General features: G+C 39.1%; 1 protein-coding gene across 7 annotated transcripts in view; it reads left to right on the top strand.

The window, feature by feature from the left end:
* Nucleotides 1-27,381, top strand: part of CTNND2 (catenin delta 2) — a 658,470-nt gene that overhangs the window by 611,925 nt on the left and 19,164 nt on the right. For 5 of the 7 annotated variants that reach the window (XM_069808867.1, XM_069808868.1, XM_069808861.1 and 2 more), the window contains 4 exons: nt 3,020-3,230; nt 6,619-6,703; nt 12,560-12,685; nt 25,924-26,050. In XM_069808867.1, coding sequence (XP_069664968.1) covers nt 3,020-3,230; nt 6,619-6,703; nt 12,560-12,685; nt 25,924-26,050 — 549 coding nt within the window. The remainder of the gene's footprint in view (nt 1-3,019; nt 3,231-6,618; nt 6,704-12,559; nt 12,686-25,923; nt 26,051-27,381) is intronic. The other 2 variants (XM_069808866.1, XM_069808862.1) reach the window with 1 other exon arrangement.

The following is a 27,381-nucleotide window of genomic DNA, read 5'->3' as shown; positions in this document are numbered from 1 at the left end:
AGTTCTGGATTTCGCTGCAGGGAGGAGGAAACCCATCTCCCCCCCCAGGCAGGACGAGGGGCCCGGCGTTGTCGTTACAGGTTCTGACAGGGGCATCCCCAAACTGGACACCAGCTTGCACAGCTGCAATACGCTGACTAGGTTTTCGGTCGACAAAATGCGCGCTGTGAGACTTCTGGCACTTTCTAGCCAAAGGCTAAATTTGATGCAATTCTTGGGGGCGGGGGGGCATGACAAAAAAAAACCCAAAAAACCCCACTTAGAATATATTTTAGTTTAAATATGCAACCAAATAAGAGTTGAATAGTAGTATTGAGCTGGAATTACTACAGCCGCTCAGAATAAGGGATGCTGTACTGTCCCACTGTTACACATTATCTATAAAAAGCCTGGTTTATTGTTTTGAAGTATCTAATACTGATCTGATCTTCTCGTGCCTAACTTAAGGGTGTGCACAGCAGAAATGTTAAAATCATTGCGCATTAACACGTCCGGAATGCTTATACCATGCTTGATTATGGGGTGGGGTTTTTTTTTCATTTTCCTACTGAACTTTTCCTGATAGCTCCAAAGCTTTTGTTTATTGTAAGAAGCATCTTGTGTGTCTAAGCATGTGTACTGGTATGAATACTATTGCCTGGAATACTAGGTCAGTTCCAGGAAGGAAATCTGCTTGGGGCAGCCATCCGGATTTCCTTACACCCAGTGCTAAGGGACACAGTCTTTGGCTCCTGATGGAATGATCGCTGTCCTCTGGTTCCATCAGAGGACTGAGGTGGTGAGACACTCCGTTGCACTTTAAGTGAGGTACAAAAGGAAAAAGGAACATTGGTCTGTTCTGGATGTGTGTACGGAGTAAAGCAGAAAGTCTCACTGATCTGGTTTATCTACTTGTATGTACTCCTAACCAGTGGCAGGCACTGCATTAGAAGAGTAAAAGTTACAGCAAATTATGGTTTATTTTATTTTTTTGATACACAAGCTTAATTTCCTATATGCTACAGACTGAAGTAATCACTGTAAGTGATAAGCAACTATTAATGTGTTCACGTCACATAGATCAAACAGATGCAGATGTAAATAGCATTTCAGGCTGTTCTCAAACAGTGTTTCATATATGTGTAGGGGAAAAGAAGATTTTCAGTTTGCTCAGACAAACCATTTCTGAAAGAGAAAGTGGTGTTAACATCTGTACTACATCTGATAGTAATAATACTGCTGAAAAGCTAATGATGCAAATGGCCAATTAAATATTAAGTGCAAAGAAATAAAAATGTTGGAGGACAAGATTTATATTTGTATTGCAGCACACCAGTAAGATTCAAATCCTACTGCACACATTTTGTGGGTAATATTATGCTTTTTATAATCAGGAATGTTTTTACGTGATACAGAGTGAGTATTTTCTAAGATCTCACATTACCATCAAATCTATTTGATAGCCTTTAAGTTTATCATTTCAGTACAGAAATTTTCAGTTTTTATCTGTATTATGAATATTCTGTTCCAAATGACTGGCTGTATTTCTACCACAGCAGGCAAAATTGTGAGAAATAAAAATAGTTTTACATTTCATAGTTAAAAGATGTGATTCTCCTCTTACCTCAGCTTTCAAATATGGATGCACACAACTCAGTTTATGAATTCAGAAATAAGATTTTTAATAAGTACTCATAAATACTAATTGATCAGAACTTTTTCAATTTATCAACAAATCTGATTAAATTATCATATTATATACAATGATCATACCTGATTATTTCATTCATAAAATGTGATGTAGATTAGATTACTAATTATATTCATTTTTCCCAGTTTTCCTGTCCTTTTCATCCTGCATGATACACTCATGATGATTGCTGTATGCAAATTCCTAGCACAGCTGCACTGAAGGTGATTCGGAGTTGTTTCACTGACCTCAGCAACAACTTCACCAGGCCCTCGCCCTCTCTGATCTTGTCTTCATCACACTGAAGGACTGAGCAGCCATTTTACCCTAATAGTCACCCTCTAGAACTGGTGCGAGGCTTCTCATATATCTGTGGCAATGCTAACCCTACCCTACATTCATATATATATTTACATTTATACTATAGATATATATAAAAAAATTCTCAGAGGCTGTTCTTGTGTTCTTTTCACAAGCACTACATTTCTTTCAGGCACAATTTTTGCAAAAAACCCCTTTGTTCATTTAAACATGAAAAAAGGTATAATAATCATAGAATTATTTAGGTTGGAAAAGACCTTTAAGATCACTGAGTCCAACCATAATCAACAGAATTTCTTTTTCATGTCTTCAGTTCAATGTAAGCATTTTAAAAATTCATTACACCTTTCATTGTAGGATATTTTAAGTTCTGGAGGTCAGTGTTATATAAACTTACGAAATATCAGATGGGAATAGATGTCAGAAAGGCTCCCTTTCTGGTCAGTACCATCCATACAACTAAGGATGTGTGGAAAAGATGGTGTCCACTCTGAGCAATAAAGTCTAAGAAACACTAATGAACCCAGTTAAATTACTGCACGCAGTAGAGAATTAACCTTGTACAGTGAAACTGCTTCAGAGAAGACTTTTTCACAAATAACAACATCATTGGCTTTGCATTCACTAGTGTTTTTAACAACTGATGCACATTTTACTTATAGTAACAAGTTACGAGTTGTGTGGTGGGAGATGAGGACTTGCCAAGTTCTGTAAGTTGGGGTATTCAGGTTATTTTTGTACATATACTTTTACTATCATCGTTTCATTCTCCTAAGGGCATGATGTAGCCATATCCAAAGTCTCCAACTGGTGTAGTATAGAAATATTAAGAGAGTCCCTAATGTGTGAAATGCTTGAACATGCAATCGTATAAATGTGGCTTGCTCCAAAGTAGTATCAGTAGCCAATTAGATTACATGCAATGATGCAAATGGTGCTGATAGTCTTGCGTGTTTTCCCTGTACTTCTTCTCCGTCACCCTTTATTGCTGTATCTTCTGAATTCTCCCTTCATTTTCTTTCAACAAAGGCAAGTATGCCATGAGGGATCTGGTCCACCGACTGCCAGGCGCTAACAACAGCAACAGCTCAGCAAGCAAGGCCATGTCTGATGACACCGTTACTGCCATTTGCTGCACTCTGCATGAAGTCATCACTAAAAACATGGAGAATGCCAAGGCCTTACGAGACGCAGGCGGCATTGAGAAACTGGTTGGCATATCTAAGAGTAAAGGAGACAAGTATGTTTTGCAAATCACCTTGCACCTTTTTAACATCTCCAGTAGTTATTGCTAGTCCTGAATGTGTTTGCCTCCTCTGTGCAATCGTGAGTTGAATTCTTTAGTTTCATCAGAAATCATATGCCCAGTGTGAAAGGTGACAAGAAACAGACAATACCAATGGCAAAAGTCTCTGCTGTGGTTTATTTTTGATGTACCATCTGCAGTGCATGGAGTGCACCGCGTGTGCAGTTTAAGGAAGAGTAATTATCTACAGTAACCACAACCTCTAAGCACTTCCAGAAGATCCTGATAAACGTTAGGGACCAGAGCTGCTGGATTGCACCCTGCAGAAGGGGTGACATGCAGGTGGAGGGATCCTGTGAAAGGAAGGGACCTCACCGCAGTTCTGTAACTGCTCCTCTTGCTCTGGGAGTGAAGAATGTAAAGTCATTGTCCCTCTTCACAGCACCCTTTTCCCTGCCACCAGCTTGCTGGTGAGGTGGGGCAGAGTAGAAAAATGGATCCCTGGATTTTCCTAGCACCTTGCTTCTGAGGGAGCGTTAGGATACCTGCAGGCTACTTTGTGAGGCACCAAAACATGCAAAAATCTTACACACGACTGTGCCATTTTCAGAGCAGCTATGGTTTCATCTTGTCTGTTTTCCTATGTACGCACTCTTCATGAAGAGTTCACTCTTTATCCTTCTTTTGCCTAAAACAGATAGCCTGGTTCTCATATTTGTCAACCTGCAGAAGTATAGTGCAATGGGACTATGGCAGTTTGAAAACAAAAAGCCTTCTCTGTAGTGCACAAAACCCATCAGTCCACCTACTCGAAGCTGTCATCACACAGCCTACTGCAGCATCAGAGCTCTAAAAGAGCCCCACAAAGCCAGGCCACAACCTGAAGGAAAGATTTATGCACCCTACATTTGGTATGAGAACTTATGCTCACCTATGTGATCGGAGCATTGCCAATATAATTTAATCACATTTCTTTTTCCTCTATTGTCACCCTTTTCTTTTCATACCAAATTCATTATTGAAACATTCTCACGTTCTAATTGTAAGGGGTAAAAAGTAGTAGCGTAACAAAGTGTGTGATTCCAGTTGTGGGAGCTCCCCATGCTCTGCCAATTTATTTACATTTGCATTTTTATTATTATTAAATCTATTTAAAATTTTGATTTATATTTTCTAGATCAAATGTACTGATATTGCAAGCAGGTTCATATCCATTTCTCTTGAGTTGAATGTGTCTTTCCTCAGAATAATGCATTTGTCTACCTGTTTGTTATCTGGCAGAGATTATTAATACCTCTGGAGTCTGGAATTTTCAGAGTATCATGGGCAGTTTTAGGAGGATCCAAGGGTATAATTCCCTGTCTAAGTATCCCTCATAACTGTGAAAGACATATCTATGTTGAATGAAGGTATTTAGCCCAGGTAGTGTTGAGTAATTCCAAAACGCCATCCCAGATCATGATACGTATCCCTCCTCTCAAGTACTTTGAGATGCGGTCCTGTGTTATTACTGGTACAGGTTACACAGTTCTAGAAGAAGAAAACCTGTCAACTCACAGTGCTACAAATGCCCATCTTAAGTGAAAGTTCCATTTTTCAGCTTTCAGAGTTGTTAGTATTGTGCACTATTGCTTTGGTTTGGTTTCTTATAGGTAATCCATTGTTTACAAATCAGAATTCCCGGTCATTGGACTGACAGGAAATTCTGGCATGCTTGCTTTAATGCAGTAAAACACTTCAGTATGAATTTATCTTGTCCAGTATGAAGCCTCTGCTTCTACAAGTGCAGGATACTAGCCTGGCCGTGCATCCTGGTATGGATCGGTGCCAGGAGCGTGGGGCTGGCCCCTGCGAGCCTTTGGAACATGCCCAGGGCTTGAGCGCTTTCCCTGTAGGACAGCACGAGAGAGCTGGTGTTCATAAGGTCACATTGGCCAAGCCCATATTGGCTTCGCATAGTTCCTGTTTCTCCTCAGCGCTCACAATATGGTCGGCGCAGTTATTTTCCTGGTTACTCCGTGCTACCAGCACCCCACTAGCCAGTACAGCTGGGAGTATAATAAAAGCAATTATGCTTGAAAGCGTTCATCAAATTCCTGTTTATGCACCAATTACCCACCTACTGCTGTACTCTGGGCGAGAAATGGAAGAAAAGGGAAAAAACAGCACCAGATAAATTACTGGGAAAATACTGTATAAGGTAATTGACTCAGTTGTGTCATGACATTGCTTTACCAGCATGAGTGTCAGCCTACCAGTGGTCCTTCTCAGAGATCACAGGATGCACCAGAGCCTGACCCCTGAGAAGACTTCCCACCCAAACCAGTAACATACGCTGCTGGTTTTCTGGTTTCTTTTTGGTTTTGCAATCCATGTGTCTTTTCTGAGTAAAACATGAATCGCCTAAATGACTGCCCTGAACTCCATCAAGCCTCACTCCAGACTTTGGCCTTTGCAAGGTTTTCTAGCGCTCTACTGCTTTATGTGTATTCTTGGTACAGCACAGTGTGTGCTTCCTCAGTGGGCTGGGTTACCTTCCCCGCCCTTTTCTATTTGACCCTTCTTCACTGAGCTGAATACTCTCTGATATTATTTTTTTAGAGTTTTTTTTAAAGTTAGCTATCCCAAGAGGAATATATGACTCCAACTGACTGTAACAATAGTTTAGAGCTTCTCTCAAAACCTTTCTGAAGAGAAAGTCCCTGTGAAGTTATATATGGTTTTCAACGTGACATTGTATTGTCGTCATTAAAGGGTAATGGTGTGAGCAAGATGCAACTCCTAATTTGGATTCCTCATGAAATTTCTTATGACTTTTTGTAATCAGTTGTATTTCTGCATCTTGGCTCTGCACTTCAAAAGCAGTGCTCATCACCCATCTAGAGTGTTTCTTGTGGCCACTGCTAAGAGGCGCTTAATGCATTGAGCACACTGTCAAGAGTTGAAGTTTGGCAGCTTACAGAGAAAGAAACTCTGGCTCTAACTTCTTGTCCTTTAGGCCAAAAGCTGTAGCCAGGACATCTTCTTAGATGTACATAATACCACTTGGCTCCTCAACAATTTTGCCAATTGCTACCTCTCCCATTCCTCTTACTATGCTCTCAGCATGAATCCTTGTTCTCAGTGGTCGGAGGAGCACACGCTTTGCTCCTCACTGAATAATTAGTACTACAGAAATAACATGTATTGCCCTTGCTTAAAAACACATTGGTCTCCAAGATGTCAACCAAAGATCTTATGGTACATTTGAAACACTTTAATTGTGGGGTTAAATCCATAGCAATGCATTTGAAAATTGGGGTGAATGGAGTCTTGTACTTAACAGTCTCTTTCTCACTCTTTCTTTCTTTCTCTCTCCCTTTTTAATATATGTGTGTAACAGGCATTCGCCAAAAGTGGTGAAAGCAGCATCTCAGGTCCTCAATAGTATGTGGCAGTACAGAGACCTGAGAAGTCTCTACAAGAAGGTAAGGCTTGGGTTTTTTCTAGCTTTGTCATCTTTTGTATGGTTACCCAAATTTGGGGGCTGAGAGACTTTAGACCAAAACATTTATGTGACTGGAAACTGACCTCGAGTTTAAAATTTCAGATACTTGGAGCTATGAGTTTTTCTCTCATTTCTACTTTTAACATAGAAATACCTTTTGAAAATATGTGTGGTGGTGAAAAGGGGATGTGAATTTGATTTTCAAAATAATTCATACAAAAAAATGCTGGATCTGACAGCCCTGGAGAGCGAACAAACCTATGCAAGCTCTCCTACTGTACCTTTTCTTCTTACACCTCCCCACCCTGTCCTGAGGAGATTACCAGATTTCCAGCCCTTCAGCTCCCAAATTTCCTCATGAGATTGTAAACAAGAGTATCTGAAGGAGGGGTGCTTAGGGACCAGTTACATGTGGCACTGGGCTGAAACTTGATAGCTTCACTTCCAATCAGCTGGCAGACAGTAGCATCATATACTGGGTTTTCAGACAGCCTGTGGAGTCTGTAGTACCATCCCATTCCCACAGGCCTGCTAACCTCTTAAAAATGAATTGCAGTACAGTAATATGATTCTGTGAAACAACATCCTATATAGCTTTTAAAACATAAGTGTCTACTTAGTAAATGACAACATTTAAAGTAATTCTTGCTGAGTGTTTCCAAACTAAATTACATTCCATGGGAGTATCAGCCTGCAGATTTAGTTCTCAAAGGTCTTCTCGCTACATGGAATTTCACAGCTTATCTAATTGATATCTGTATTTGTAATCTCAGCAGAGAGCTAAGACTTTGTGTGGCACAAAAGCTCAGGACCTAGTTAAGGCTGAGGCATAAGAGTGGTGAAGTAGGGAAGGTTCGCGGCGGCGTAGTCTGTGTTGTATGTATTTTGCACAAGAAAAGAACTTAGTTACATGAAATATATACACCAGATCTCAGGCTGGCAGAAGCTGACCTTCTGTTTGAAACGCTGTTCTTTTGCATGCCTCAGCCCTGCTTGTGTCAAGTCTGGGGAGTAAGGAAGATGATTATTGAGTCTCTCCCATTGTTCACTTCCAGTATTTTCTGTCATCCTTGGCAGCCCTAGGGATACCATATGCGAAGACGTTCCAAGTAACGAGCTGGTACTCAACTGTCCCATTAAGAGGTGGGAACAAACATGAGCTAGAGTAGGCTTTTCCTGACGCAAGGCAGTAACACACTGGAAGCGTGCATAGCCTGACTTCTGTGCATGTGGGTGGCTGCACCGGAGAGGCTGAACTTTATTGCACCATAATCTCTTAGAGGTTCTTACAATGTCTGGCTCATTTCCAACCTTCTGTCTGTATATATATGCTGTGACGGAAAAGCAGTTTCTGGGGTTGCTCCGTGCATGAGGGAATCTATATGCTGTATGGCTTCTGAGTATACTGCTACCTAAAGGACATTCTGTTGGCTACCACTGTGAATGCCTGGTAATGTACTTTACGTACTAAGCATGCTTGGGTACTAAGTACCTCGCATGCTTAAAAGAACATTTTCTGTGGCCACAAATACATGCTTGTGGTATGGAAAATACGACAGGCTAGCCTTTGAGGTAGCTTCCAGGACGTTCGTAGCAGACAGATTGTCTATATTGTCAGAAAGCATTTTATTACTCTCTATATTGGCTAATTCCTACAGGCTTCACAAAATCTTAAAATGAAGGTAACTCTCTGCTACATATTTGTATACTTATTACATGCCATTATACATGCTGCTAAGCCTTGTGTAAATATGGTTTCTTTTAATCAAAATGTTCAGATAGTTGATTTAAAATACTCCTGTTTGTTAAAAGACATACAGCAATTTTATAAAGTCATCATATTTATTAAACTTGCCTATAGTAGGCTGACTTATGCTGGCTGGCTGAGTTTCACCACTGTTGGGAAAATAATGTTTTTATGATAGGGAAAATGAGAAAAGTTTGCATTATACTAACAGTCAGCTAGTTATGTAATATAAAGATACTGTGTCAGTGCAATCTTTATTTTGTCCCATTAAGATACATATGCTAGTAAAAACGAGTGAACATGCAGCTGACAGTATAGTATGATCAGCACTTGGCAGTATCTTGCACTTCCACAGCCTTTTTTGAAGTGCAGGTAAATCCCATTGCATAACCATCAGCAATTTCTTCCTATGTACTAAAGTATATATACAATTACTTTCAAAGAATTGGTGGCCTACAGAGAGGCACAGTTTTGTACTGTAATACAAGGAAATTGCAGGCATCACATCACATTTAAGAAAAAGCAGCGGCACTTACCTTACTGTGTGAGAAACAGTGTAACGAAATATTTTGAATTGCGGTGTATTTTAGAGCGACATGTTTACAGCAGAGTAAGTAAGGAGAGGTAAAAAGAATAGAAGGATTATCCTTTGTATCAGTGTGGAAAGAAGGCAATGTATGTTTACTGCTGATGCAGTAACAGTCAGTATATTTAGTCCAAATATGACGGCATCAGCAACAAAATGAAAACCTCTTTCACTTTTCTAATTTTGCTCAACGTTACAGGAATCATCCCGTAGCTGGCAGAATATAAACTGCACTGACAGAAAGTCCATCCAGAGTTGGGGATTGGTGTGGTCACCTAATGACTTGCCGCACCTCTGAAGGACCAAACGCCAAGCAGTGCATAGGCACCCATTTCCCGCTTGCAGCACTCCCCGATAAGCTCCTGACCATGGAGTGGAAAGAAGCGGGGGAGTCCGAAACCAGTCCCCCACCCGCTGCCGGCAGCGGGGCTGCCCTAGGCAGGGTATATGCAATGCTTCTTGCAAGCTCCAGTCCCAGCGTGGGTGAGCAAGCTCTTTAACCAAGGCTATAACATTAATATGCCTATGTAGTGAAACCTAAGTGAAGCAGCCTCTAAGGACACTGTCAGAATCGGCTGTTGCATAAAAAACAGCCCAAATTTAACAGATTTCAGGGTGCCAGCTTCAGCTATGGTACTTAAGAAGAATCATAGTGTGCACAAATTTCACTGTGCCACTCGGTGTCTGAGAGACATTGCCTGTTCCTCTGGGCCATTCAAAGCCAAAAACTGCGCAACAACTCAGTTAACTTCATTGACCGAATCAAGCGATATACCCTGTCTCAGGGTCGTAGTCTGTCTGGCTAAGAATGCAAACAGTATCTTTTAACAACACAAAATTTTAAGGTCCTATCCATCTTTTTTATCCTGAAAACTGCAAAATTATTCCACAAGTCAGTGAGATGAAAGGCATAGAAAATTAAATCTAGTAAGCCACATTAAGCTACAGATATAAGTGTTTGTGGACAAAGAGTTTCAGGCTAGCCTATATGCTGTGTTTAAACAGAAGGGCAGAGCAGGAGCACAGAACAAACCCTGCAAGCAACATAGCTCCAACAGCCCGGAGTTCTGAGTTCTGGTACCAGGAACGTCTCTGCAGTGGGCTGATCCTGGTCCCAATGAAAGCAATGAGAAGGCCCTATAGATTTCATAGGTCCTTTCTGTAAGGCCCCAAAAGCAAGAGCTGGAACATTACTGGGGAGACGGGCTCACTAATCTGCAGCATCCGGCGTGTCCCGGGATTCCCAAGATCCTATAAAAAATAAGACTGGAGGTTTGTGCGTTGCTTTCATTCGGTTTGATGGAGCAGGAACATAGTGCCCATTTATTAACAGCTAATGTAAGAGGAGTTGCAGTCTTTGAACTGTTGGTCTCTCTTCTCAAATAGGTTTTTATTCTCTGAAGAGCATGCTTAGGTGGAGACTAGCTTTTCTGGCTCAGGAGGATGATGGGTAGACTTCTAACTTCTCACAGCCTGAGCTGCAAGCTCAAGGTGGAAGAGGCATTGCCTTTATTGTCTCAGTTTCCACTTAGAAAGCTCTGTAAGTCCACAATACCTTATGCTCTGTGTTTGCAGAGCTATCTCACACCCTGTACCTGCCACTGACACATTCTATCCAGTGTACCAGGATTTCCAGTTCATAGCTGTGTTGTGGCTTTAGTGGGACACATAGACTTGTTAGGCTGGACTGGCGTGGAAAAGGCACAGAAAGTAAATAGTCAGCGTTCAGATCTGTGAGTGAGGTGACAGTGTTTACTTTGTAGTAAATAAAGCTTTGTAAGCTTGTGCTTTAGGGAAAAAAGAAGATTTCACTCCCTGGTATGGTTACTTGGGCACTATCCTAACGTAGTCCAACAAGAAAAAGTTGCAAAATGCAGAAATGTTTCTGGTCCTAAAATTATAGAAAAAAAAACATTTGACAGACCAAGAAGAAGCAATGAATTTAGTCTTGAAGTAAGGGAGTTGCCAAGCCATCCCAGAAGTTTAACTTGCAGGTCCTTCATCACGGAAGAGTTCGCAGGATATACTGCTCTGTTTGCTGAGCAATAGCTGAAACAGAAATCTAATCTGAAAGAGTCCCACCAAGAGGAAAACAAGGTTCAGGTTCAGTCCCATATAAACAGTGTTTAGATTATTTAGGGGACACCTTTGAAAATACAGGTGTGACTGTAAGAGAGCAGATTTGCATTAGCTGGTAAACTCTTATCTGTCTCAATATTCAAGAAAATAACCAACTACTCTTAAACACAGATAGCTTGTTAAATTACATGAGGAAATTTGAGCAAAAGGGTTGTGCTAAATGAGCTTAACATGAAAGAAGGTTTATTAGCTAAAAGCAAGCTTCAATTAGCATTAAATGTGTGTAATATTAAAGAGCTGGAGGAACTGTCAGGAAGAATATGTTTTCTATTAATTGGTTTGCTTTGCCTAACCACTTAGGCTCCAACAAAATATGTTTACATTCTATCATTATGTTTACACTTATTCTGTCTTCCAGTATATAAGTAGAGATCACAATGGATTTGTAGAAATTATTTTTCTTTCCCATTTTTTATCGTAGGTTTCTGTTCTGCATGGACTAATAGAAATGTTTCTCCTATTCACCTGCCATATGAATAAAAATACAACCAGTTATTTGAAACCAGGGAGGCTGTTAAAGGCGGTCGTCCTTCAGCTTGTAGTGTGCCATCTACAACAGGGAAACTATTGTGATAGGCAGTTAATGAAGTCAGAGTAGTCGCTCTGAAGATGGCCTTGTCTGTCATTGGCTGGAAAAGATATTTGGAATTGCCCAAAGTTTTAGAAGCAGTTAAGCCAGTCCAGATCCAGAAGAGGACTCTCTTTTCATGTGACTTTCAGAATAATAAAATGATGACTCTATGAGAAGGTCCTTTATGACTAAATGTTCCATGAAATTTGCCAGCAATAAAATTCAAAACCCTAGTCAGGGAGTTTTAACATCGAAAGTCCTTTCTTAAGGAAAATATACCTACTCGCCCTTTAAAAATGTTCATTACATCGTGCTATTGTGTAGATTTGGAACACATCGTTTGGATTTTCTCCCGGTAAGGTTATCGTCAGTCAGACATCCCCCAAAAAGATGCTGGTTTAGGTTAAATTTATCTAGTGAAAAGGTCTGCGCAGAACTTAAACCCTACACTAAGGATCTAAATTCCAAATCCAGAACATAATAGTTCATCAAAAAAAGTGGCTTGACTTGAAGGAACTATTCATGTGCTCAAATTGTTCATGAGCATATCTATTTTGCGGTGCTGATCTTTCAGCGGGGCTTAATTTATTTCTGTACAATTGGCAAGGCCTTTTTCAGATGAATATGTCACCCTTTCAGAAAAAGGATGGATTAATTTAAGGTAAACCCCCACTAATATAAAGCTAGATTATCATCATAGAGAAGGCATTGTCTAGAGCCCATTTTTATATTAACTATGAAAATGCAAGTACCTGATTAATAAATGATTGACTGATTGATTGATTTATGGCAGTGGGCGGCCCCAAGCTTCAGTGTGACTGATGACAGAGGATTTTCACCAACCCTCCACTCTGGGTCATGGCACGCTCAGCATACGCTCTCCCAGAGCCAAGAAACCAGAATCTATTCCCCAACCCAGGTATTCTGGCTGTCAGCTGACCAGTGTTGAATTGTTGTGTTTCGTGCGTACTGAGATTTGTACCCAAAAGAGTTCTACAGGAGACGTTGGAATCAAAAGTAACAAAGCCTTACTAGAGATTCTATTTTTAAATTGTACAGTTTAATTTACTGAATGCTGTAGGTTCTCGATGGAAAGCGTCTCCCCTCACTCGGGAGAGCATCCCCACTCATTTCAGCCGTGTGAGGAGGGGGCGCAGAGTTTTGCTCTCTCTGAGGACAGCATCTGCCAGAGAGGGGGCCACATGCATTACCTTCAGTTCCCTGACAAGCTTTCTAGCATTTCTGTAATCTCGTTTTTGATTGTCTGAAACTTTCAAATAGAAAGGCAGTTATTGATAAGCACTATGTCGCAATAGCAGGTTGAATTTATCAAGCACTTTGCTTTCTTTTCTGGCCCAGTGGCATCTCTAAGACAAAAGCACTAGCTGCATATTTCAGTAAGAGGATCCCAGGTAAACTAGGATATCTATAGACAAATCAGTGTGTCCTGGAGTCAATTAAATTCTTAAAATGCTGATTTTCAAAAATCTCTATTAATAAGAACAATGGAGATTTCCTTCAAACATAAGTACAGTTGATAAGAATTGGTAGGACTGGGCATTTTTTTATTATAGGCACTATTTAATTTTAGGTACTAAAATTCCTTTTCCTTAACCAAGTGTAGTCTTTTGTTTTCCTCCTAATATTTTTTTCATAATACAACGTCACTCTGTGGCATTATTGCAAAAAGAAAATACCTTCTACATATGCACAACATTCAAGTAAATCCACGGAGAAACCTTTATATATGTGTGTGTGTGTGCATTATTTCTGATAAAATATTTAGAGAAAATAGGAAAATTCTTGGTTTTGCTGGTCACACAGGACACAGTAGTAATGCTCTTTCTTTCAGGACTTTTTTTTTTTCCTACTAAGTTTGCCTGAAAGAGAGACGACATCAGAGAAGATCTCATTTAAGTACTTTAGACATAAATATCTTTCAAGGTTAGGGTAAATGCTTTTAATCTTTAGCTAAGAGGAATGTGATATTTAAAACGCCCAGCATTTCATCATCTTATATATGACATTACTTTCTTTTGTTAATCAGGAATTAAGCAAATTCCTAAATTGATTTGAAATAAAGGAAATGTGGACATTTTCTGTGGAATTAACATAGTCAAGCCTTTTTAAAGCATCTTCTGAGTAATTTTAGAAGATAGAGATTCTATAACCAACATAGCAAAAAAAATTATAGTCTTCAAATATATACTTTCCTTTTTTTCTTTCTGTTTCAGTCTTCCTTGCCTAAAAACATGTTATTCACTTTTAAGTGAGCATTTTAAATGCAGCTTTTTATCAAATGGCAATCTTGTTAAATACGCAATCATGAAATCATCATTGCTTTCAGTACTGGAGAAAAAGTTAGTATTTTCGTGTGTGTGTGTTGAATTATTATTAATTCTACATTTTATGCTGTATATTAGTTTCCAGTGTTCATGTAAGATAGGTTTGCCTTTCCCAATGCACATGCAAATATGAAGTATTTCTTCATGAAAGCAAAGGTGTATTTTCTATTCTGCAGGAAATAACAGGTAGTAGCTGCAGACCGAAGAATAATCTGTTAATCTTTTCACATTCTTTCTTAGAGACACAAAACCTCTTCAGTGAGGAATGATACATTTGTCTGGAATTTTGTTTTTCTCTTTACCTTGATGTTCCTTTTTTCAACATCATTAGCACTAGGCAGCATCACTGTAAAGTATAAACTTATCATTTAACCTACTTCCCCTTTTGACTGCATAGGCCTTCCAAGGGGCTGGTTTTTTAAGATTCATTCAAAACTTTGTCAAGTAAATTTTAACATTTGTGGCTTTGTCATTGCCAGTTGCCTGCTTAAATAATATCGTGTTTGTCTATACAATAGAAATTTACATAGCATGAAGCCTAAAGAGGAAATTGAGCTGAGCTATACAGGTAAAAACTTTGGCATACGCAGAAGTATTCAGAAGTATTCACACATGGAAAAAATGGTGTATAAACTGTGCTTGAATTTTTAAACAGAAAAGGGCAGAAGAGGAAAGGGGCTCTCAGCATCTGGCATAACACCAATATATTAAGTGCCCTCACCTAGCTGTATATTCGTTCTAAATCACTTGACTAGTTTTTTAAAACTATTTAGAAAAAAAGACAAAATTTATATCTAAAATATTACAAAATACTAAGTCAAACTTAATGTTATTTCTATTTTATTTTAATGCAAATAGTTATTGTTTCACTTGTGCAGTCAAGTAGATCATGTTCTGACTTTCCTAGCTTATCCATCATATCAAGTAATATTTTTCCTCATTCCTTCTAACCCACTTTGAGTTTATTAACAGTATCAGACAATACTAGAAAGAGAAGGGATTGCCATTCTGTTATTACAATTTTTTTTTTATATTTTACTTGGCCTAAAGAGGGTAGAAAATCTTTTGGAATCCAAAATACTGATGTTCTTACCTTTAGGACAATGACAACACATGATGGAGTATCAAAATTCGTGTTTCTGCATCAATTGTTAGAGGGAGATATTTTCAAACATTTTATGCTTCTGAATTCCATCATTTATTTCAATCATTTTGCATTTTACATAGTTAAATTCTTTGTGATACTCCCAGCAAAGGTTTATGTACTATGCAGTATCACCTACCATTCCTTTAGGCATGTCTCAGTTGTTTCAGTATTTATATGTTTCTTTCTAAAACATTTTCCATGTTTACTATGGTATTTAAAATAGTAGTAGTAATGTAAGATACAGTCTGTGCTGAACTGAAGATTCAATACTGGTGATAGTATTTTCTTGAAAAGAGTGCTGTGTAGCTGCAGCCAGACCTTACCCATCCTTACACTATTTTGGTGCGGGCTTTTTTCCGGAATGGTATCTGAAAAAATCAGATATGATGACTAAGCACAATTAAAGCCAAACTAATGGTGATTTTTTTGCACTTCTTGCAAATACTTGTATGTCTGTGTGATGACATCTCTGCATTTTTGCTGGTAAAATACCAATATGTGCATATATGTATACGCAAATGGGGACGGTGTATGTAAAACTTACAACACAGCATGGATGTAGAAGATGCTACCTTTAAGCATGATGTCTGAACAAAGGGTATTTGAGAATACATAAAGGAATAAACCGTCATGGTGTGAGGTATGAGCTTAGAAAGTATCTGCAGCTATGCTTGACTGTTGCTTTTTGCATGAGGGCCTTAAAGGCATGATAGTGCTTTCCTTTAACACTGAGCATTGTAGCAAGCGGTAATTCAACAACCAAACTTAGCAGTAATACTTCTAAATTATCAGTAAGAAGTGCATGGAAGCTGACACCATTCTCATCCAAAACCTACTAGACTCAAGAGGTGCTAAACAAATACAAAAAAGAATCAGTTTGTCCAACTAGTTCTCTAGGATGAGCCATACATTTATGTGATGCTAAAGCATCCTCAGCATTGGTAGTGAGTCTTGTGGTAAGCTCTAGTTGACTTATGTGGGAATGACTAGGTGTTTTTCACTCGAAAACCCAAGTCCATTTTAAGGTTACTAAGTACAGATTTAGAAGAGAGAAATTTAATCTCATAGTTGTGTAAAGTCTGTCTCTAATGTACTCCACCCTTTGAACTTCTCTGAAGAAAAGAACATTTAAAATGCAGCCCAAGAGTCAGTATCTTTGACTTGGAGCCTTCTTTCTGAAGGGAATTGTATAACTGAAGTTTCTGAAATATCCTTAGGGCAGAGGTACAAGTAGGCATCCAGAATCTGGAGGGTTATGCATAGGTGGAAGGTCACATCTACAGAATTTTTCTTCTCAGAAGTACGGTTCCTCAGAATAAGATTGGATTTTAATACTTGAATACAAAGTAGATACCTAAGAAGATTATCTGCATGTCTTTTGGGACTGGGAACATTTTTAGTCCACTTAAATAGTGCATTAAAAATTTTAAAACAAATATAAATAACATTAATTAATGGCAAGCAAAGTTTAGCTGGATTCAGAGCTACAATACTGAAAAGAATCCGAAAGTCTTTCTAAAGACTTTCAAAAGTCTTTTAAAGATACATGCCAAGAGAAACCATTTTTAATTCCTGTCAATCTTTTTCTCCAAAATTCATTCAAGGAACATGATTTCTACGATTCAGAACAAAATAGCATTTTTAATTAACTTGTGTGCTTGATGTTTGCATATGTAGATTCAGACACAGATAAAAGCACATGTGTAGTAAAGAGTATGGGCGAGAAACTCAGTTTCCGCCAGCAAACTTGAATGGGTGTGTTGGATGGCTGCTTATGGTTTTGCAAATTAATCAGATCAGTAGAACTTTTACTAGTAGTAATAGCATATGCAAGCAGCACAGAGGGGATGGAAGTCAAATTAAATTTATTGCTATGGCAATCAAAGCATATTTTCCTTTCAGAGGTAAATAGTCTAGCTGTGATGGTCTGATGCATAACACTGGGCACCTTTTTGCTGATGCTCCTCTGTGTTGCTGTACTTATGCTATCATCATCCTCATTCTTCTGGGTCCTGTAAGGAGGTTAAAAGTGTTTAACATGGCCAGTACATGTAAATTCAATCAAAGTTCAATGAAATATTAAGCTGGTGCATCAATATCCTACTTTCGGTACTTTGATGTTCTCCGTGATCTAATAATGGGTGGGGAAAAAATTGCCGGGAAGTCCTTATTGTTTCTACCCTCCTCTCTTCCTAAAACTGCTAACAGAACTCAAAAATGGCCTAAATATATCTGCCATTTCAGACTCGAAGAAAGAAACCTCATATTTTGAAATGAGTCTCTTTTGTAGTATGTGTGCTTTGTTCTGAGTTTTTTTACTTCATTTACTAGCCGATACAGTTTGTCTTGATAAAAGAGCTATAGCTTCTTCTTCCTGCAGAAAGTAGAAATGAAAAGTTTCCCTGGCAGTTTCTAAATTGTTTTTATTACTTTTAATTTTTAAAAGTGCTTTTAGAGAAAGTTGTGGTTCCTCTAAAATGAGAGTTGTAGGCTTTGGTCCAATGGTTTGTTCCTGCTTGAGTTAACAATACTAAAGCTCTTATTTACCAAACCAAAAACTCTTAAAGGTATTTCAGTAAAAAAGAATAGGCATTTCTCATTATCAATGTCTAAGTGTGTTGGTAAACTAGATGTTCAAAGCAGCATATCCTTAAAACTCATACGGCTTAGCAAACTCAGATCTCTAACTCTCTCATTTAAGTGTATTCATGCAAGAACTTTTAGCATGAGTTTATCTAGTGATTTTTCCAAAGGGGTGCTGATTCCTTGTTTGTCAGGCAGCTACACGTTTGAATAAAATGATCCCCAATTTTCAGCCACAGTGCCGCTCTTCAGGAAGCGCAAAGTCCTGATGGCTCTCGGTCACAGTCAGTGTCATCAGTCCTACCTCGTTCTTCACCATAAGAGACAATGGTGCAAATTTTATTCTGATAATGATTTTTTTTTATGTTTTATGTTCACAGGTATAATAGAAGAGTTGTAATTGGTTGATTTTATGGTTTAATGCATGGAAAGTAAGAGTAAGAGGTGGTGATTAGTTTCTAGTCTTTGTAAGGACATTAGGCTTAAGAAACTGACCCTGAGCATAAAGTAGTGTTTGTCCTGCCCCTGAGATTTTGTAGCCAGGAGCCAGAGCTTACATTTCTAGGGCATAAACATGTGAAGATAGGTGAAATGGCATTACTGGAATGAAAATGACAATGCAAGTCAAAAATTATTGTAAACACTTTCTTGGATGCAAATTTTTTTGTGCATACAAGATACAAGCAAAACTAGTTCTTTGTGATTCTAACAAATTACAGCTTATATACCTTATGCAGGGGAAAATAGGAGAAGAACAGAAATTCTAGCTGAAGGGCTAAATACTGCCTTCATTTCCTCTAAAATATATTAAAACAGTTTTATTTCTGTTTAAGAGGCAAAGTGATGCTTTGAAAAATGAATTTATTTCATTTTATTGCAGTGTTTTGAAAGGTTTATTATTTAGCTGCATATAACCTCAGCAAAATGAATAATGAACTCTGCCGTATCTGAAGTCTTGTCCTTCATGCTTTGCCTCACATACGATTCCCTTTTCTTATAGCTATTTTATTCATCAGATTAGGTCTTGTCATCTTCACAACTTGCACAACAGGAAATCAATAATTAATTATGGATAGGTAAAGCAATGCCTCAGTGATTTCCTGAAACATCCTAGAGTTGCACTATATAAAACAACCAGGGATAGTTACCTAGCTGTTTCTCACTTGGATAGATTTGACAAGTAATTAACATATCTCTCCCTTATCATGTGTCTCTTCATAGCTAAAATCAAGGGATGAGATGTAAAATTATGGTAGAAGATACGTGATTAGAAGATGTTAACGCTGCACACAAAATAAAGCATCTGAAAAAGAGAAAACTAGCCAAGGCCACCTGTGGGATTTTGAAAGAAAAAATTGGGTGATACTCTCAGAAGTATATAGTACCTCAGGCTCTGCGATGACAAAGAAAAACCAGGGAGAGAAAATATTCCAAATGATTTTGGGGTGGAACGCGGACAATAGGAGAATGGCTGTGCTTTCAGAGAAGCTGAGATGGAGGCTGGGAGGTACATGTCTCGCTTTGAAAAGAATGAGTTTAACCACTGGTTCTGAAAATGTTATTTTAAAGAGCCTACAGAAAACTTAATAATCCTCATCCAGCGCCAGACAGTTTTGCTGTGGTTAATGACTCTCTGACTAGGAGCCCTTCTTTAAGCCTCCCGCTGCCCTAGATACGTATTTCTCGTTCAGCTTCTTAAGCAATTGAACTTCTGCTGTGTCTTGGATGCAGAAGTGGTCACTTATAAGTAAAAGCCATTTGTACATTGAAATTCAGAGTAGAAAAGGGTCAAGCCCACCGTGCACCATAAGAAAGGAGACCGAAGCAGTGCCTGTGCGTGTGTTTGCGTGTATCAATCCCTACTCCTCTCTTCAACAACTTATCTTGAGTTACCACTTTGGACGCAAAAGACAAAATCCTAGAGGTAAAAATGTCAATATACTGCTAATAATTGTTTGTAGCTTAGCTGATGACAGTAAAAAAACATCAGGGAAGTAGTATCATAAAGCAGATCAATGCCCAGGAATTCTCTACTGGTTTTGAGTTTTCCTGGAAACAACGCAAGCAAATCCAGAAAGGACAATCCCTTCAGGAATCGTTTACTGATAATAGGATTTGGCAGTGTAAATTCAAAGAAAAAATGAAAGAGCACCATTTTTAAATTAGATAGTTTACCTAAAACTACTTGGTTTGTTTTTCAAGAGTGTTTCTAGAGTTGTTGAAGTTATAAGAATTTAGTTGAAATCCCTCTTCCAAAATAAACACACTTCCAGTACGAAGGCGGGGGCTTTTTTTAGAGAACAGCCATCTCTCCATCTCTCCTTCAGCTGCTGATATTTCCTTGTCAGCTACTTCGGCGGCACGCTGGGAGCAGTCTTGCTAGCCCACTGCAGACTCAGGTGTGTTGGTAGGGGTGGTTAGCCTCCGCTGCCATGGGGCTGGCACAGGGAGAAAAGTCAGGCTCGGTATCTCTGTTGAGAAGCACTGGGAAATGTATTTATTCTTCCTCTGGTATGAAAAGAAAATAATATGATCTCAGGTCGTAAAGCCTAATGATAAGTCTGGTGGTTGGTGGACATTTAAACCACATTTTTCAAAAATCCCATTTAAAAGGTCCGTGAGATACATATGTGGATCACCCCAACCTTGTTACCATTTTAGATTTCTCACTGCAGTCAAGTCGTGCACATAACTTTCATATGCCAATGTATGTAGATAATTTGATCCAATTCTAATTTCTGTTATGTCTTATTAGCGTCGTGACAACAAATTCCCAGTGAAGAATTGCCCAGACCTGTGTAAGTCTGATGAGCCTTGACTTAATTCACATCAGATTTATCTTTTACTCTAGACAGTGTCACACTGGAGCACACCAGTGAGGATGTTTCATTTAACCTGACAGCAGTGCTTCAGCTTGCGAAAGAAGCAACACCAGCAACTCAGAGTAATGTCTGGCTGAGTTTCAAAGCGAGTAGATCCTACATTACGTACTTACAGGCACTTTGCCTTGTTGCTGTGTCACCTACTTCTCACTCCATGGATGGTGGGTCTAGTTACCGATTCCTGCAAGTGGTTGCCTATCAAAATTTCACATTTCTACAGCTTATTGCCATTACAGGAGCAGTTGTTATTACAGTTAATATCCTGGAACCAGTAAAGTGCTGACTGACAGATAAGGAAGTAGGATGCCAAAACAAGGCTGGACCTGTATGCTTCACATCATTCGGAAAAAAGTCTATTAAATCAAGTCCCAAGAGGATCGGGCCTGAAGCAAGAAGTAGCATGCTGGAGAGTTTGTAAACTTGGGGGAGGCAGGACACAACATTCTCTGTAGTTTCTCAGGTTTTAGCTGTTTCATTATTGGATCTGTTGCATCATTTTTGTTTCTTTTCCCTAGTGAGATTTCTCTGCTTCCAAGAAGTTGCCCTCTTTCTTCCTGACAATGTTAGGACATCAGTGGCCAGGAGTCAGCGCAGACCACGCTCTTCAGCCTTGAAAGATACTGATGTGCATGCAGCCACCACTTAGTGCTTTTTAAGTCAGTGTCTTCTTAGCAGCTGGCCAGCATAACCAGTCAGAGGGTAGGGCTTTTTTTATTTTTGCCGTATGGCTATTAGCATACGAGCTGATGTGGGGTTTCTTTCTGAGTGGATGGCGTGAGGTCATCCAGGCTGGGCACCGCACCAAGGCTGGCGATGTCGGTGCTCCGTCCCCAATTCTGGCACCCATTCCTTGGCCACCTCAGTGTATCTGGCCCCCTCTCTTTCCTCTCTTGTCTGTGAATCATTCAGGCAGGAGCTCTGGTTCCCCTTGTGTCATCATGGTGTCAGTTCCCATCAGGGCTTAATTTCCTTCAGTCCTCATAGCATTGCTGTACTGCAAGTGAGACAATGGTTTATCTGATATCACCTACCTCTGCAAATCGTCTCCTCAGGTCAAGGACTCTGCTACCAGGGAATTCTGAAAATTTGAAATTCTTGCAAACACAAGAGAAAACTGCTTCCTCTTTTCCCCTGTATTTTAAACACAAAAAGAATAATGTGGAAAACCCAAATTATATCTTCATAAGAAATAGGTGTTTGGCACAGTAAGTTTAGTCACCCTGGCAAAATAATTATTTCCCATGGACTTGAAGAAAATTAATTATTTTCAAAATGTCTTAAAGTTGAGCAGGAAGACAAAGGACCTGTTGACTCCTTAAGCCCAGTAAAAGGTGATCAGTGAGACTACAATATCACTTTTGTTTTCTACAGTGGTTATCCAACCCCTGCCCCAAATCTAATCCCTGCAGCTTTCCCAAGAACGTGTCTTCAGAAACATGCTAATCAAGCTTTAACATTTGGACTTTATGGAGTATAGCTGAGGGAGAATATATATATTCATTATAGTCAAAATATAGAGAAATGCCCAGTAGAAGGTACCTTGGAAGAGACAATAAGGATGAATAATGGTATTTCTGTACTCTGGTGGTTCTGTGCCCTCCGGTAGTGTGCAGTTGCCACCTATTAATTAATTAATTGCTGCCAGTTAACAAATGCATCCATTCTGTAACAGAACTGCATTGAATTTCTTGCCAATTTGTCAGATCTTTTTGTCTTACTCTTCCTCTCCTAGATCATGTTTGTGGCTGGTAAACTGGTTTCTGAAATGCAGCCTCACACACTTTGCTTTTGAGTTAGCTTTCTTCTCTGCAGGACACTGCTATATACTGTACCTTTAAGTACCCAAATCAATTTAATTAAATTTCATTACAGGCACTAGAGCTGAAACAAACTAATGAAAGCAGCCATCACGTCAGGTGGTATTTATCTTGGCATTAAATTGAAAATACTCCATTTAGGCTCTTAAAAATTAGTTTCAATATTTAACACTAATAGCTTTTGGAATTGTTGATGGGGATAGTTTTAATGAATTTGTTACAAACTGTTTACCTTTCCAAGGAAAGAAGCTTGTTGCTTGCGGCAGAAGAGAGCTAAAGATAGATGACTTTAAAGTATTAGGGTTTTGAAATACTGTGAGGTCTGGGAGCTGCCTGTAATGCTGTTGAAAAACAGCATGGAGGTTGTCGCACAGTGATAGCAATGTGCTTTGTTTAGTCCAAAGCAATGCCAAGTCACCGCAATACCTGTGTTAGAGTTTATTGTTTGCCTGACTTCTTTCATTGAGCTGATCAGGCTTGAAACTTGGAAGTTTGTAGCAGATTTTATCTGAAGACCTCATTATGGGGGCCACTCTCGTCAGAGAGAAAAAACGAAAATTTGCAGGGAGGAGAAGGAAAAACATCTGCTGCACAGAAGAATGCTATTGCCAGCATCCCAACTACAGCTGGATTTTGCTCCCTTGCTGTTGAGGCACCTTGCAATGCTGTTTCTGAGGAAGCAACGTTGACAAAGCACCTGTGGATGTTCTGCAGAACAAAACTGATGCCATGCACTATTCCTGTAGAGTCCGTGGGACGGTGCAGATAGCGGGGATTTATTTCATCCACTTCACATCAGATCCAGGGTCCAGGTATTAATGTAAACAATACAGATGGATTAGACAACAGGAAGAAAGGCTTAGGGGAAGATTCAGGTCACTTTTTTTCTGACCCGCATGCCAGGGATTTATTTGAGGGGAACAAGGGTGCAAAAGGAGAGTGTACCTGGCCATGCATGTATCCGGATCCACAAAGCTGGAAGTATCTCTGACTTGCACTATGTAAGCATGGCTGATGTATCCTTTTTCAGGCAGACAGTAGTAAATAGTCCATTCCATCTCCTTTTATCATATCTAGAGGCTGTCCTCTTGGTATCTTCCTCTTCAGCAGTCTGTTTAAAAGAAAATAAACTATCAGAAAACTAACAGAATGAATTATAGAGAGTCACCTTTCTGGTAGAAACTTCTCACCCCAGAGAAGGAGGAAGAAGGGAAACATTTTTCTTCATCGGGATAAAGGCATGGGCTTGTCACATGTTTGCTATTTCATTTTTATAGTAGAGAAATCACCGTGCCAGTTATTATTAACAGGAGATGTAAAAATAATGCTAACTATGTTATTTACAGTCTTACTGCTTGGATAAGTTTATTGGACTTAAGCTATTCATTATAATGATAGCTATAAACTATTAGTTCTTCTTAAATATATTTTTTTTTATAGATACATACTATACATATGTATAGAAAAGTTTCTAATAATTTCCAATTTGAGTTAACATTAGGAAGTTAGGGCTTTACATATGTTTTTGTTTGCATTCTCATTGATCCTCCCACGAGATTGGAGGACGTGGCTTGTGTAGAAGCTGCTTGTTGGAAATGAAAGACTGGATATAGAAAATTTTTGTTTAAGCAAGTGGTATTAAAGATTAACTATTTCTTTTTTCAAGTTACTCTTACTATTTGTTATTAATTGACAGGTTTTCTTCCTTATATTTTCCTCTATGACTGTCATGAAATATGAGGTGCAGTTCAGTGTACTGTCCTAAACATGAGTGGCCTCCGTGGACAATCGCTCACTATCGACTCTAGGGAAAGTCCTGACTCTACTGTGAAAGCCATGGCCCAGACTTCGCTCTTCCTTTTTTTTTCCTTTGAAATTACGACCGAGATACACGCATGTTGATACAAATGCGTTATGTAAGGAGTATAGATATTCAGAATCTGTAGTTAGGTGTCACTTCTGTCTATCCTAATTTACTTATAACATTTCCCTCTACATCAAGTACGAGTATCTTCTTTCCTGCTCCTTTGTCACACTCTTGCTGAGTTCTCTTTCCTAAAAGTTTAGTGGAAGGGGGATTTTCAAGCCATTTTCTCGTGCAATTCCACGAGCCAGGTGCCTGTGGTTTCTGCGGAGGGAACAAAGTCAGCGAGATGCCTTGGGCAAAGGCAGAGGATGGGAGGGGGTGGGATTCAGCATTGGATGTCTGGAGTAGCCTGAGGTAGGGGGTGGGAATAGACTTTACGACCTCAAAGGAGAATTATTCTTCTTTAAGCAAGAGGAAAATTCCAACTGGGTTTTGGTAATATATTATTGTGTTTATTTCTGTTCAGCATTTCATTGCAAAAATTTTGTTTAGCACCATGCCAGGTGCTTGACTTACTTGCCACTGAGCCCAACAGAAAGTAGGCATTTTTAAAAGGCTTATGCCTTCAAGTGCAAGCCTGGGAAAACTCTGTGGTACTGATTCAGATTTAATATTAAGCAGTGATAAAGACAATTAAAACCTATCAATACATTAAGACATTTGAAATACTGTCATTTAATAAGAGCACTAGCAAAAGTCAATTTATTGTCTCATGATACTTTCAAACTATTTTTAATATCCTTTTAAAAATGTGAAGTACATTATTTTGGATTATTGCATTAAATTATGGTACAGGAACAAAACATGAATGATTTAAAGTCTCCTTTTTCATTTCTGAACCAGCTGTTTCTAGTGTTTGTATTACTCTGTCTTTTATTTTTAAATACATCCCCATTACCACAGTTTTAAATAGAAGGAATAGAATTTCTTTCTGTACATCTTGGAGAAAAATGCAACAAAGAAAATGCATTGATTCTTTTTCCCTCACATGTGAACAAATGGGCAATTAATGTAACTAGACTATAGATACCCAAATAGTTGCAATAATTTTGATAATCCTGGAGCTTCCCCATCTACTTACTCCAAAATTTCCTCATAAGATAGAAAAGATTTAAAGCAAAAAATTATTTTTACCATGAAAACAAGCAGTCTTGTGATTTAGATTATTGTATAGCCAGAATGCCATTTGCAATGTGAAAATAGAGGCATGGAAAAAGACAGAACTATTAAACAAACAAGTAAACTAAAAAGTTGTTCAGTGCTTTCATAATTTGAGGCTTTCTCAAACGTATTATTTCATAGAACTTTCTGCATTTTAATTTTTTTTCTGGTGTGTCAGTACAGTAGGCACGTTTTATCCTGCACCGCTAAGAATATTTGCCACCCAGTGGCAGGAAAAAGATAGTAGCCTACCTGTATATACATAGTGAAAACATTAGAGGAAAATACTCTGTACATAAAATGGGGAACTGCATGGCGTTTTCGTTGACTGCTGTCGCAATGTTTGATGTTGCAGGATGGATGGTCGCAGTATCACTTTGTAGCCTCATCTTCAACAATAGAAAGGGATCGGCAAAGACCGTACTCTTCATCACGCACGCCCTCCATCTCTCCCGTGCGCATGTCTCCTAACAACCGCTCAGGTAAGACCAGGCTTTCAGGACTGAAGTAAAGACGGAGGTAATCCATCACTGTCATTTTCCTTCTTTAAGCAATGTCACTGGCATCCGGATTTGTTGTTAGCGACGGTGGAAGGGCACAAAATATATTCTTTACTCTTACCTAAATTATCTGTTCAAAACAGGAATTTTTATTGTTGTTGTTTACACCTTGTAAAGTTTTACAGCAAAAAGAATATTCCATAACTTTGTGTTATGAATTCTTATGCACTGTTTTCCTGATTGGGATTACCTGACTAGATCTGAGGGCAGTGGTGCCCATTAGCAGCATGAGGAAATTCTGTTACTCACTTTGCTAGTCATGAAAACCGCTATGTTGCTTATGACCACTCTGCACACTTAGCAGAAGTTGAAGGAGCCACATGATTCTTTTTGTCAGCTTTTATTCAGATTGTATGTGTACATGTATATAGGTGTGCATACACATGCATGTAGAAGTTTCACAAAAGGTTAATGACGGGTCTTCATGTAACGTAGATGGCATATTTACACTAGCTATCATTAATTCCGTATGATCCATACAATGAATTAATGTACATATCTCAACTTAGGCCTCAGTGTTAATTAATTTTTCTGTTCAGAAATCTGGGCATTTTCCCCTCAGCTTATTCTAAGGTAGAACATACCTTGGTTAGATAAAACCATTCCCAGCGAAAATCTTCTAAGATAAACAGAGTGAAACAGTCAGCCTTTCAATGGGCTTTTTACTAGTTGTTCAGTCAAGTGTTGTCATTCCATAGGTGTACCAAGAGTTTGGGATTAAAACTGACCAAACTGATTATTGCCATCAGCATTGTGCCATAGTTTTGGTTTTTAAGAAAATTGTTTTGTTAATTATCTAAAAGCTGCATCTTAGTCCTGCAGAATAAGCACTGAGGAAATTTGAAATTGTAGCCAGAAGTACAGTGAGAGCTGCTATTCAGTTTTCAAAATCTGTCATTGCACAAGTCCACGAAGCGTTTTTGTTCCTTTTTTCCTTCTCCAAAACCTCATTTTGACTGTAAGTGCAAGGCACTTGAGTTCTTTCTCTTGCCAGGACTTCTTCCTCACTTCTGTGACTCTATTGCTTAAAGAACTCTGTTGCTTAAAGAAGACCGGCCGAGGCGACCGACTCCGGCACAGGCGCATTCTGCAGCGGAGCGGGGGGATCGTGGTGGTCGGGGGGGGTTGCCCAGGTGGAGAACCCCCTGCAGCAGGAGGGTGAGCTGCAGGAGGCGGTGAGAAGGCTGCGTAACGTCGGGGAGGCTGAGAAGGAGTTAGCTAGCTTGGTTCCAAGCGCAGTCTGCACTGGACCC

The sequence above is a fragment of the Haliaeetus albicilla genome, chromosome 21 (genome assembly GCF_947461875.1).
Source record: "Haliaeetus albicilla chromosome 21, bHalAlb1.1, whole genome shotgun sequence".
In the NCBI taxonomy this organism is placed as follows: domain Eukaryota; kingdom Metazoa; phylum Chordata; class Aves; order Accipitriformes; family Accipitridae; genus Haliaeetus; species Haliaeetus albicilla.
The sequence above is the reverse complement of the archived record's forward strand: the minus strand, read 5'-3'. Positions and strand labels throughout refer to the sequence as shown.